Below are 12,617 nucleotides of genomic sequence, written 5' to 3'. Positions count from 1 at the left end.
CAGGCATGTTATTCAGCCAGATATGTCAACATTAAATTGACGATATGTACATAATAATCCGCTGCCAGTTGGTGTCGGTAATGCACCTACAAGTTGGTTTGCCAACCGCCAATAAACACTAAAGACGAAGAAGAAGACACCAGAGGGTGGGACTTCCGCCTGCTTGCAGAAAGTAGGAGTTAGGAGGGAATTTCAATAAAAAATAATTGTGCGGATCCTCGAAAACAAAGATTACGTGTATAAACAACGGATCTTCATAGATAGAAAACGATACTAGGACATGTATTCAAGTATTTAGGGAAAACAAACTATATTACACATTGAATGGTGGCTTACTGTTCATAAAAAATATAGTTTGATGTTTGCAGGAACTGTTGCTGCATGTCTTCAGTCGCTATTATGTTAGCTAGCTAGCCTCGATTAAAGGTGATCCTGATGCAGGGACCTCGGCCATGGGCTAACCAATGGATGCAGATACACGATTAAAGATCATTTATAACGGATAACGCTGGTGATGGATCCAAAGAAGAGGAGGCTTGAAAGTCAGCTGTGTAAAGCTGTGAACGATGGAGAACCGAGGTGATGATCAGCCCCTTTTCTCTTTGTTTTGTCCAGACATGCCTTTTGTTGATAAGATGCGACGGCTCTAAAATGCATGTTTTTACGTAACTACCACTACCCATCTTGCATGATCTTAAAGTATTCCTTTCCCCGATATGATAGTATAAGTAAGTGAAGTTTGTTTTGATGAATTAAAAAGTTAGTTTTCTATGAATTGCTATGTTGTACTCACTTCCGTTGTAGGTGCTTTACTACTTGGGTACTTAGGTACTTGGTATCAGGTTCAGGTTATTTATTTGTACCCGTAGGTAGATTCTGTTTACAGAGAAAAAGACAAGGGTTCCATCCTGACACTAAAAACAAACACAAACAACAGACACATCTCTAATAAAAGGACTAGTAAAAGTACAAGTATACCCTGCTCAACCAAATCTCAAAATATTTTAAAAACACTAGTACAAACATGGACATTCAAAATTCACAATTAAATAAATAAACAAAAATATGCTTGAAAACCACCAATCCACACAGTTTTAAATAAAGCGTGATTTCCAGTTGTTTGATCATTGTTTTGAATATATTTATCAGCATAAGGGTATCTTTCAGTTACCACTGTTTCTATACATAAACATGGGGACCTTAAATACAGGGTGTATGATTTTGAGGTTTAAAAAACACCCTATAAGGATATTCCTAGAATAACTATTGTCATTGGGTCAGATAACAAACCCCCTTAATAGTATTCACTCTGTTTAGTTTGTCTATCTTCAACATGGAAGCTATTGCTATGATATAACTCATTTTGCTTTCTTTCCCACCTTTATTCAGACTGCAACATGTTGCAGGACATCGTTTTTTCAATACACTAAAACTATCCTACAACACATTGAAACATATCTTTCTTCCTTGGCAGATCTGTGCTGCTGTTTCTCACACAAGGTGCATCACCTGACCTGGTGGGCAGTAAAGGGGTGTCTGCAGTACACCTGGCTGCTGGAAAAGAGACTGAGGAGAACACACGCTGCTTGAAAATGTTGCTGCAATATGGAGCAGACCCCAATACCAGGTATGGCTAAAAACTGAATAGAAAAGAAACCATGTTAGATATTTTTGCTGCTTGAATCCCAACTCATTTCATAATTGTTTTCGAAGTTAGGCATACATTGCATTTTATCGGTTTTACAAACACAGCAAGTGTTTATAAAGCATGTATGGATTTTTGAGCAATCTTCCATGAAGTCTGCAGTGACTTTTTATTATCCCCAATATCTTCTTCTGTTTATAAACATGTTGAAATACAGACTTGGTGTTGAACATTGTTGAGCATACTGATAATGTAATGTTTTGTAAAGATTTCTTTTTTTGTCTGTATTTCTTCCAGGTCACCAGATGGCTTGACTCCTCTTCACATTGCTGCACTGTGGGGATGTTCTCAAAATCTGAAGCTGCTTTTGTTCAATGGAGGGAACCCAAATATTAAAGATAATGTAAGATTTGTTTTTGAAATGTTATAAATTATTTTCCTTAAGTTCTGCCACACTTGAGCTGTAACACGATATCTACCTTTGTGTTTTTAATTGTAACTTTTTTTTCTCTTTGACATACATATTAAGGAAGGGAATACACCAGGGCAGCTTGCAGAGCAGGAGGAGAATGACAAATGTGCCCAGCTCCTTCAGGAGTACCAGTCCAGCTCCGTCGACACAGAGGACGACGACTGGCCTCAATTCCAATACTGTAAGAAAGTTTATTTTGCCATTGTTTTGTTGGTAGTTATAAAGGATTTCCCCCCCAACATTTGGCTGAGAAGTAGTCGTTTTAATTTTTTTAGGACTCTAGTTAATATGTCGCTTTCTTCCTCCTCAGCTGTGTATTCAGACCAAACAAACGAGTCCAGCTATCCTGAATCAGACTACAGCTTCAGTTCCCATTCTTCTATGATAAGTGACTTTGGTGAAGCCCCATTGAGCAGCACAAGGCGCTCATCATTTTTCAACCTGTCTAACTTTAATGGAAGGCCAAATTGCATTGGAATATCACATAATAGACTTTCTGATGTGGACAATAAGAGTCTTCCCAGTCATGACAGGAACTCTGCCTCCTCACATTGGGCTTCTGAAGGTCCCTCCTTATTATCAAGCACTCGCATGTCTACAGTGGGAACTGCAGCTGCAATGCCGACTCTTAGGGAGGATGATTTATTGACTGAATATGATGTGTTCAAATCAGAAGCAGGTGTACATGCCCCTAAAACTGATGGCAGAATCTCGCCCTCCAGAAGAGACACTCTCCCAGCATGTCCCTCCAGGCGAGCGAGCCGAAAGAGTGTGAGCTTCAGAGATGTAGATGAATATTTCCCTGTTTTTACTCCTGAATCTCCCAAACAGCATCCTTGCGTTGATGGCAACCAGTGCACCAGCAATGTAACATTTGACATGTCTGATTACTCTGACTTTCTGGATGCAGAACGCACGGCCACTGTTCTACACACGCAGGGCATCGATGTCACGTCACCGGATCACGTGTATGTTTTTAGCAGGGAGAGCAGTGAGAGCCCAGAGGAGGAAATGGAGAAAACAGTCATCTGTCACTGTGCTGTGGAAGAGAGTGAGGATGAACAGAAGGGTGAATGTGCTGAAGAGATACAGGTGAATATACCAGTACAACCAGCCCATTCAGATGTTGGCAGCAGTAGCAGTGGGACTGGTGGTAGTAATTATAGTAGCTGTGATAGCGACCATTACACCAGTGCTCTCGATGCTTCTTTACACCCCACACGCCTTCGACTCCACGATAAAGAGGGGGTTTCTCCCTGGGGTGAATCTGCCAGAAACATTTCTACAGACGTTGATTCTAAAAGTACAAGGCCCGATTGTCATCTTCCATTTGTTCAAACAGAACCTCCGATGGATTCAAAATCTGAAACTAAAGAGCATGTACCGGGACTACTTGACAAACTGGCCCTGTCTGAATTCACAAACAATGATGTGTTTGAGGCTAGTAGTGGTCCTGTGGTGGCCACTTCATGTGAAAGTGTTGACCAGCCTGTGAAGGAAACCCAATTGGATGATGCGGCTCAGGCATCACTGGAAAACGTCAACCTCCCGCTAACACCGAGCCCTTTTGTAACAGGCAGGACTCGCTCGAGGTTGAGTCGCTGCTCAATGAGAACAAGCCAGACCCCCGACAGCCTCCTCTTCTCGTCTTCTCTATTTGGAGAGACCCTCCCCACACCAGTACGAACGCGCCGCCAAACGCCCAGATCTCATAGCATTGAGGACTTCTACAGATCACCACACGCTCCTCTCAATACACCATCTTATTCAGGGAAATGCACAGGAGGAGACCCTTGGCCTTCTGATTGCCGGGAACCACAATCTAGCACCCTCAGAGAAGATTCTAGCAGTAGCCAAGCTGACACTTTCATCCTCCCCAGGAGCGTCGCTGATTCAGCTTCTGAATCGCAGACACTGTCCGACACGGTCATGCTGGAGGAAAACCGGGACTCTTCGATGGATGCTTACGAAAGAAACCTTGCAGAGGTTGTACTGGCCATGCGGGCACATGGTCTCGCTGAAGACAGGGACTTTCTGACTGATGATCTGGCAAGTACGGATGAGGCAACCACAAAGAGAAATGTAAATAATGCTGCTGGTGAGGACAGAGTAGACAGCGTAAAAGACGAAGATGTGTCAGTCACTGAGGACTACAGCTCTCAGTCGGAGTACGTTTCATCTTCATCCAGCTCCACCTACTTTTCCCCAAAGAGGTCCAGGGAAGATTCTGATCTTCCTCGCACTCCAGGCACCGGATGCACCCCGAGGTACAGCATGAGCCGGCTGTCGAGCTGCCGCGGGCCACAGCACCTGGCTAACCTGTCTTACACTCCTGGAGGTCGCCCGCTCATTCAGGATCTGGAGGAACCGGTGGAGTACCTTTACACCGATTCAGAGCAGGGCCACGAGCTGATCGAGACCCACGTCCCGCCGACAGCAAACACCTCACTCAGCTCCAGCATGAGTACAAGTAGCAGCGAGGAGACCATCCTCTATGACTGGCGCAGAGAGAAGGAGAACCAGAAGCCGCAGATGGAGCTGCAGGTAAAACACGACGGCAGGGTGTTGCCGGACACCAAAGGGTTGACTGATAAGGAGCTGAGGTTGAGGCTGGTGGAGATGGGAGAGAGCCCGGGGCCTATCAGCTGCCACACCAGGCCGATATACATGCGCAGGCTGCGCCACCTGATGCAGGACTCAACCTCCCAATCACCACATCCGCAGAAGCAGTTAGACCAACCACAAACAGGTAATGTTTGTGCTCTTTATTCAAAGTACTTGATTACTACTTTCCTAACTAAAGCTATCACTACATAATAATAGTTTTCCAGATTTGTGGTTTGGATTGTGAGCAGTTTTTTGGTGGGATATGGAAAGTGTTGAAAAAGATGGAATGTAAAACATTTATTATAATATAATATTCAGTGTTTTCTTATCACAATAGATAATTGTCCTCTGAAGTAGGGAAATAAGTGTGGCATTCAGACCGTATAACCACTCCTAATGAAGCATGACAATGAAATTAGTTATTGGAAATGAATATCACCACCACTGTTCGGGAAGCAGGCATCACTTTGTGGGTGGATTGAGAAGCACCAATGAGGCATATTATTAAATATATTATTATTGAGCTTATTAACACTGTAACTGGCACCATGACTCAATTTATGGTTTTCTCTCCTTTTAACACTTTAGATGTAGGTTATAGCCCCGAAATGCGCTGGGCCCTGCGGACCTTCGAGCTGCCTGATTGCCAGGCTGACGAGCAGGCTCTGTGCCAGCAGTTTGATCAGCCGGATCAGAGCAGAAAGTGGAGGGAGGGCATCATCAAGTCCAGCTTCAACTACCTTCTGCTCGACCCCAGGTCTGCTCTCTCTTGATTTGGGTTTTTCTTTGCTTCCATCTGGGAAATGTCGCTAGGCTCTCTCAGGAAAGATGATCTAAAATGTGCCTCATGTGTCTAGATAATTCCATTATTTATTTTGCATTTCAACAACCCATTGCTTCTAATTAGAACATAATCCTATGTTGTTTATGAACAGCAGCTATTTATCATTCAGGGAACATCTTAAGAAGTTCATACACTGATATGATGTCAACAACCCTAGTTACTTTTTCTGAGATTACATTTTGTTTTTGAAATAATTTCTTGGCAAAACATTTTCAATGTCCATAACGGTGTCTTAATAAAGAGAGTATGGTCAACTCATACTTATATCTGTGTATTTATTTATTAGGCTTCGTTATCATATCACTTCCCAGGAAACAAACAAGTTATTTTGTCCCCTGATTAGAACTTATGTACACATGTCAAAATGAACAGTATTAATTGTATCTTTCTCAAATGGCAAGGTTTAATTCCTTGTGTATGTATGTTTGGAACCAACTTTTTTCTCTTAACTACTACATCTCTGTACGACAGATGAACACCTCTCCCCCTGAAATATAACTCAATCGGTCTTGCTTCTTCTTCTGTGCCAGAGTGACGAAGAACCTCCCATTCCGCAGTCACACCATGACTCCACAGGAGTGTTTCCAGACATTCGTCCATGCTATATTTTATGTGGGCAAAGGAAAGCGCTCCCGCCCCTACAGCCACCTGTACGAGGCTTTAGAGTACTTCAAAGGAGACAAAACATCCAAGGTAAGGCAGCCCACACACACTAACTTTAACTTCATTCAAATAAATCAGATATAAACTGTCTTTCTTTTCTGTGGGACAGAAACTTTGCACCAAAGTGCAGCACATCCTTCAGGTGTGGAAGGCAGAGCAGGGCGTCGTCTCTCTGCATTGTTTCCAGAACGTTATTCCAGTGGAGGCCTTCACGAGAGAGGCCTGCATGGTGGAGGCTATCGGTGAGTACAAGGAGGGCTGAGACTCATCAGCAATTATCTCTGTTCAGTGGCAGTGACCCACATCTGCTTTTTATTAGGGTGATATTGTTCAAGCATAATTCAATAGTTATACGTCGAAAAACTAAAGCCTGCTGCTCCAGAATAAATGCTAATTTCATATAGACTTATAACTCTTGTTTTATTGTTTAAATCTGTGTGACTTCTTACCAATCTTCAGTGTCATTGATGTGTTTTTTCGTTAATATTTTTCCCCATAACCAGGAAGAATCTTAAATGAAGGATGATCAAATTGTTGAGAAATAAAGCAAGATGTTATCTTGTAACATTTATAGACTGTGTTCCCTACACTTCATTTCAATGGTTATATGAAGCACGTTTTGCACTGTTTTGTCTGTCTTCTTAATTTGTCACTATTTTCTATTTTTAAAACATTCAAAATGGCCTTTACATTTTATGTAATTAAGTTAATAATTCATCATATTTGATACGCTGCAGGTTTGCATTTCTTAACTGGACTGAATAAGCAGTGTCTCTTAATCCTTCTAGAGAGGACATCCATAAATAAATACAGATGAAACAACAAACTCAGAGAACATTGATCTTTCAATAGTCCTCGCTGTCAATAACCTGCTGAATTCTCCAATTGTCACAGGGTTGAAGATGCTCACCAATCAGAAACGAGGGGATTTTTATGGCGTGGTGTCCAACTGGCAGGTGAAGAAGAAACGTGAGCTAGGCGTTCACCTGCTTTACCGGGCCATGCAGATCTTCCTGGCCGAGGGTGAGAGGCAGCTCAGACCGGCAGACATCAGGCAGAAGTGACCCCCACTGGAGGGGATATGAACAGCAGCTGAACGCTAACAGACAAAAGGGGGTAATGCCACTAGTTCAACACCCTTGAGCTGTTTAATCATTTAATTATCTTTCTGCTTTAAACACACTCCATCCATCAGCAATATTGTTTGTCAAACATGGGACATGCTTTTCTAATATTAACATCATTTACATTTCATCTTTTTGCATTTTAAAGTGTTTCATGAAAGATTCAACTTAAAAAATATGTCCCAAATGATACCCAATTCAATGTTTGATGAATTCCCTAACTTCACTTTTAATCTGCCCACCTGTGAAACAAATGAATTAAAAATAATATTTCATAAAAAAACGTAAGGGTTCCATAATATTTATGGGTGAATGAACATGTCTTCAAAATATTTACAAAAGAACCCTGGTTTGCTTTAAAAACTGTATCCTGGTACATTTTAGCAGAAGCATGATTTCATGGATTATTAAAAAATGGAAGTGTTCCATTTTTAAAAACCCAATGTCCTAAAATGTGATATAATGTGTTTACATGGTTGGGTCCCATTGTATTTTGTTGTGCTGTCTTTTTTTATAAATTGTTAAAAAATGCATTGCTGGCATTCTGATATGATTAGTGTCCAATAGAAAGAGTCATTGTAAGTGTGTATACAATGTGTGCATTGTATACTTACAATGTATAGATCATTACACTGTTTATTGATTATTCGTGAACTTTCAGATTTTACAGCTGTGTCTCTGTGTCGTATAATTTTGTTAATTCATCAAAAAAATGTTTCTTGAAAATGTGTTAGACAATTTCCTCTCATGGTCTACATCTGTATGTCCAGGCAGCTTTAAGACCATTATCTCCTCAGGTTAATACATGAGTAAATATCTGGAAGCTGAATGTATATATTTGTTATTGTTTTTTTACACAAACATCACTACTAACTATTCATAACAATTTTGTATTTTAGAACTCTAATTTTCAAGCCCAAATACCAGGTTGAAGAACTCATCAGATCACCAAGGGAGTGAAACCCCCGACATGTGGCATTTACTTTTAATTATGAAATTAATGTAGTGAAACTAATAACTATGATAATTAAGCTATAAAACCATGAATAGCACAATGATTAGGACGGTATCCAGTTTTCTTCTTTGTAAAAAAATAAAGCGCCTTCATTGTTTGATATGTTTTCTTCCTTTGCTTCATGCCTTCTCCTGTCACTAATGCATTTTGTAGCCCTAATATGTGTATATAGTCAAAAGAAAAACAAATAACTTAAACCTGAACCGGATGAGTTGTTTTGTGCTTTTCTCGTGTCCTTTTCTTAGGTGTCCCTCTAGTGGACAGATTACATATTGTTTTTCCAGTCCAGTCTCTTTTCTAATGAAGTAAGATTCATTCAAACTTGTTTGGTTTTTATCATGCAAACAGTTATTTCATGATGACGTACATTTTAAATTTAAGTGAATGTAGTCTAAATTATAGAATGAGATATTCAAACATATAAATGTTCACAAGCATCTGTATTTATGTAAATTACTGATAAACAAACTTTTTGTATTTAGCAAACAAGGGCTTCACTTCACCTGGATCCTACTATAAACACAAATTAGCCGTCATTGTGCCAGACAGCCTTTTCGTTGTAAGAATGAGTCAACCTTTTTTAAATGACGCATGTCCTCATTTAGGAACAATGTTCTTCAATTACTGTTATCATGACTATATTACTAGCATCACTGTGGTTCACACAGTAAATGCCCTGGTCAAATGTCAGCCCTGTGGCCTGATGAGACAATGAGCGTCTTGACTCTAAACTATTGGCATTCAATTAGTTGCTGTATCATGCACATATTTCATAATTAGGACTTGAGATAATGGTCTTAAAATGGCAGAATAAATATGTTCTGTAATAGGCAGCAATCAAACAGCAGTATACATATTTAACACATCAGTGTTATACAGCACACCCCCAGAACTTTGTTGAAGGTTATTTTTGAAAGCTTAGAATTACTGATGGGGACCCATGCTGCATAAATGAAAAATACCACATCAATGGGTATTTTCCATGAATGCACCAATACTGTTCCTTATCTCTGCTTGTCATGCAGTGGTGATTATATAGTCTCAAATTGTATTTTGCAAAATGTGTTCTCATCTAGGCAAGCTGGATAAGCAGCCGTCTTTAACCATTTCATATTTATTTTATTTACATTATATTGGTTTAATATAAATGAAGCGCCATTAAACCTGCCAAGGATTAAATAATTATCAATCTTAACATTACATAGCATACTAGTTTACATTAAGGTCTAAAGAATTGAGGCAATGAAGAGGCAAGTGTCATTTGTTTGCATTTGTGTCTATGATTGCATTGCAGTCATGAACGTTTTGTGGGGTTAGTTGACATTGCAACTTATTTTTTATTACTTATTACTCATTGCTTATTAATATTTGGTGACTACTGGTATAATATTATGTGGGTTGTTTGTAACATTATACAACCAAAATATGTTTCTATAAAATAGCTAGACAATCTTTATAGAGAAAAATGTACAAGACCACATACACAGTATTTCAATAATTTACTGTATATTCATATATTGCATTTATACTATGCATGTCAAGAATATGTGTTGATTGATAACAAAACCTCACCAATAGTCAGTAATACTGATTATTATATTTACACTTTTTTTTAATATGCATTAGATCAGTGTCGTGTTCATCTAAAACCAAACCAATGAAAAAAGGAACAAAGAAAGACTCACTTCATCATTTAGAGCAGAACTGGTAACTTTATTTGATAAAATACAACACATGTACAGTAATAGCATGCAGTATTCTAAAAAAAACACAGTTGAGTTTTACCACTTAAGAGTTCTTAAAGATTTGCTTGGTAGGAAAACATAAATGAAATGCAATTGTCATCGGCATTTTATATACAGCTGAGAGTAATATGACGTGTCTAACATTTGAATGTCATTTCAGTATCTGTTTAACCAAACTGACTTTATTTTTTTTAAAACAATGACATATCTTATCTCAAGATGTTTGGTTAATAAAAGTATGACTTTTAATGGCTAAATCTGGATAATTATCCAAAAAGGTCAGTTGTCAAATGGAAATTCATCTATTCAAATTCTACATATTATTTCTGTTCTTTTTCCATGTAATATTTAAAACAGCTAAATAATGTATCATACCCTAGATGCTATACAAGCCATGTTCTCTAAAGGTCATATCCTCCAACTACCTCGTGCTTTTTTTCCCTCTTGGACCCCTAAGCCTTTAGCAAGCGAGATGGAGATACAATCTGAACTGCCTGTCAATCCACCGTGCCTGTGTGGGCCTGTTGTCAGTGGGAGGCGAAGGGGGGGAGACAGGCAGAGAGAAAACAAATGCCATCATCAGCATATCGTGACGCTATTCCTTTTGACGTTCAGATGAGATCTGGGACACAGTTGCATTCATCGTTCAGCGAGCTTTTCTACATAGTTAAACCCACCGACAGCAATGAATGTTAATTGTGACCTTTGTTGTGGTTTGGAAGCTGAGTGTTGACGATGGATGCCGTTCTCTTCATTGGATCTTTCGTTTCTGCTTGTGTCTTACCTTTTTGCCTTCTTTTTTGGGACACTGAGTGACAAAAGGCTGGCCACAGGGTACAATCAACGGTCGATGGTTTTCAATTTCGTTGAAACTCACCGACAGCGTTGAATGTTCACTGGGGCGAGCATAGACCTGATGGTGACCAGGGATGACAGTCTGCTTAGAGATGCAGAGGAAGCAGGACTTCTGTGTGGGCGGAGAGCCATCTTGCTTCGCCCCCCCCCCTCCCTCACTAAATCACTTTTTTATTCTCTGAGCCGGAAAGGACACTAAAAAATGTGTTCTTTGATGATGCTATCTATTCCATTCGGCAAAGAAATACAGACATCGAAACAATATTTTTCTTGAGCTTAACATTAGTAGTTTGCCTTGTTGCCTGCTGATAAACATATTGATATGCATGCTTAAAAAACAAAGAAATTCAGCTTTTTGTACTCTTTGCACCTGATGTTCGCCATCCACATAAGAGAAATGATTCATATACAAACAGAAACATGCTGGTGTGTGTGTGTGTGTGTGTCTGTGTCTGTGTCTGTGTCTGTGTGTGTGTATGTATAAAAAATGCAATTTATGAGAATTATTAAAATAACTGTGGTCCCCTGTGCAAAAAAAGCAGTACCTACTTTGGATAGGATCGAGTGCTGCATGTACTATTAATATCCATAACACATGGTCATTATGTGACAGAAGACGGTGTCAGTGTGAAGGAACACATTTCCCTTTACCGCAAGTAGCAGTTAGAAGAGGGAAGTCATCTCGAAACTCCTGACTCATAGTGGGTTTTTACACGCAGCACCTGGGTGGAGGGTGCAGCCAAAGGCTTTGTTAAAGCACAGCAGCGTGGCCCCTTATAGACACCAAAAAGTCTTTCTGCAAGGTGGAGGATGAGGAAGACTTTGAGTATGAAACTGTTGACTCACCCAAATCAACAGCATATGGTGTTTCGCTATGATGTGGCACTGTGGCTGAAGTCTAGGGTGTTTTTCTTTTTCTCTTCCTGTACTAATACCAGTAAGGAAACTGTCCGCTATCTAGTATGAAGGTTTATTACACATTGCTGAATCATTGTTCATCACCATGAGCATGAGAAACCCGCAGACTTTGTAAGAAGCAGACCAATCAAATACCACAGAGCTGCTGTTGCAATTAGATACGACTTGACAATAAAACTGTGGCAGTGAGTCAAGATGTGGTGGATGATAAATAAGCTACTGGAACTCTTTTACAGCAGGATAAAGAGTGACCAAGATGAAGTGGTGAATATCTCTGGTCCTGCTAAACACTACTTTCACACAGGAAAACAGAAAGTTAAAAATAACACTGTGACTCTGAAAGCCTTTACTATTTAGAAAAACACTGAGTATAAACATGTGAAGATTTTCTTGAAACTTGAATTTCAACTTCACAACTGAAAGCAACGATTGTGTTGTTTCCGTTTTATTCTTTGGATCAAAAGAGCTGCTTTTACTTTGTCAGTTTCTGTTTTACTCAGCCCTCTGAAAAACTTGTCATTTGTGAGCAAAAATAATAGTGACTTCGATCAAAAACCAGTTCCTAGCTGTGACACCTCACCCAAGCTCGGGCCAAAAAGCACAGTCCTTGCTGCGAGGGACACTGCTAACTCGGCCTCTCTCCACTGTCCCGAACAGTGATTTGAGTGACAGTGTTGGAATTGACAGAAGTGGATGAGAAGTAATGTTGATTTATAAAGGTCTTCTCTG

General features: G+C 39.8%; 1 protein-coding gene across 1 annotated transcript; it reads left to right on the top strand.

Annotated features, from left to right (window-relative positions):
- Window positions 1–146: 146 nt before the first annotated feature.
- Window positions 147–8,468, top strand: LOC307042554 (uncharacterized protein). Its single transcript, XM_079686511.1, has 9 exons — window positions 147–579; window positions 1,475–1,627; window positions 1,943–2,048; window positions 2,175–2,298; window positions 2,428–4,866; window positions 5,313–5,481; window positions 6,099–6,261; window positions 6,341–6,473; window positions 7,126–8,468. The coding sequence occupies exons 1-9, from the start codon at window positions 515–517 to the stop codon at window positions 7,293–7,295; spliced, it is 3,522 nt and encodes a 1,173-aa protein (XP_079542637.1). The 5' UTR covers window positions 147–514; the 3' UTR covers window positions 7,296–8,468.
- Window positions 8,469–12,617: the final 4,149 nt, after the last annotated feature.

This window comes from Notothenia rossii, assembly GCF_949606895.1.
Source record: "Notothenia rossii genome assembly, chromosome: 1".
NCBI classification, from domain to species: domain Eukaryota; kingdom Metazoa; phylum Chordata; class Actinopteri; order Perciformes; family Nototheniidae; genus Notothenia; species Notothenia rossii.
This window is presented reverse-complemented; position numbering and strand designations above follow the sequence as displayed.

What these genes read in the sequence shown, in the direction of transcription:
- LOC307042554 (XM_079686511.1), top strand. Translation starts at nt 515, where the DNA reads ATGGATCCAAAGAAGAGGAGGCTTGAAAGTCAGCTGTGTAAAGCTGTG. An exon ending in GTTAGACCAACCACAAACAG is followed by an intron (nt 4,867 to 5,312) that starts GTAATGTTTGTG and finishes TTAACACTTTAG; the next exon opens with ATGTAGGTTATAGCCCCGAA. An exon ending in CTGCATGGTGGAGGCTATCG is followed by an intron (nt 6,474 to 7,125) that starts GTGAGTACAAGG and finishes CAATTGTCACAG; the next exon opens with GGTTGAAGATGCTCACCAAT.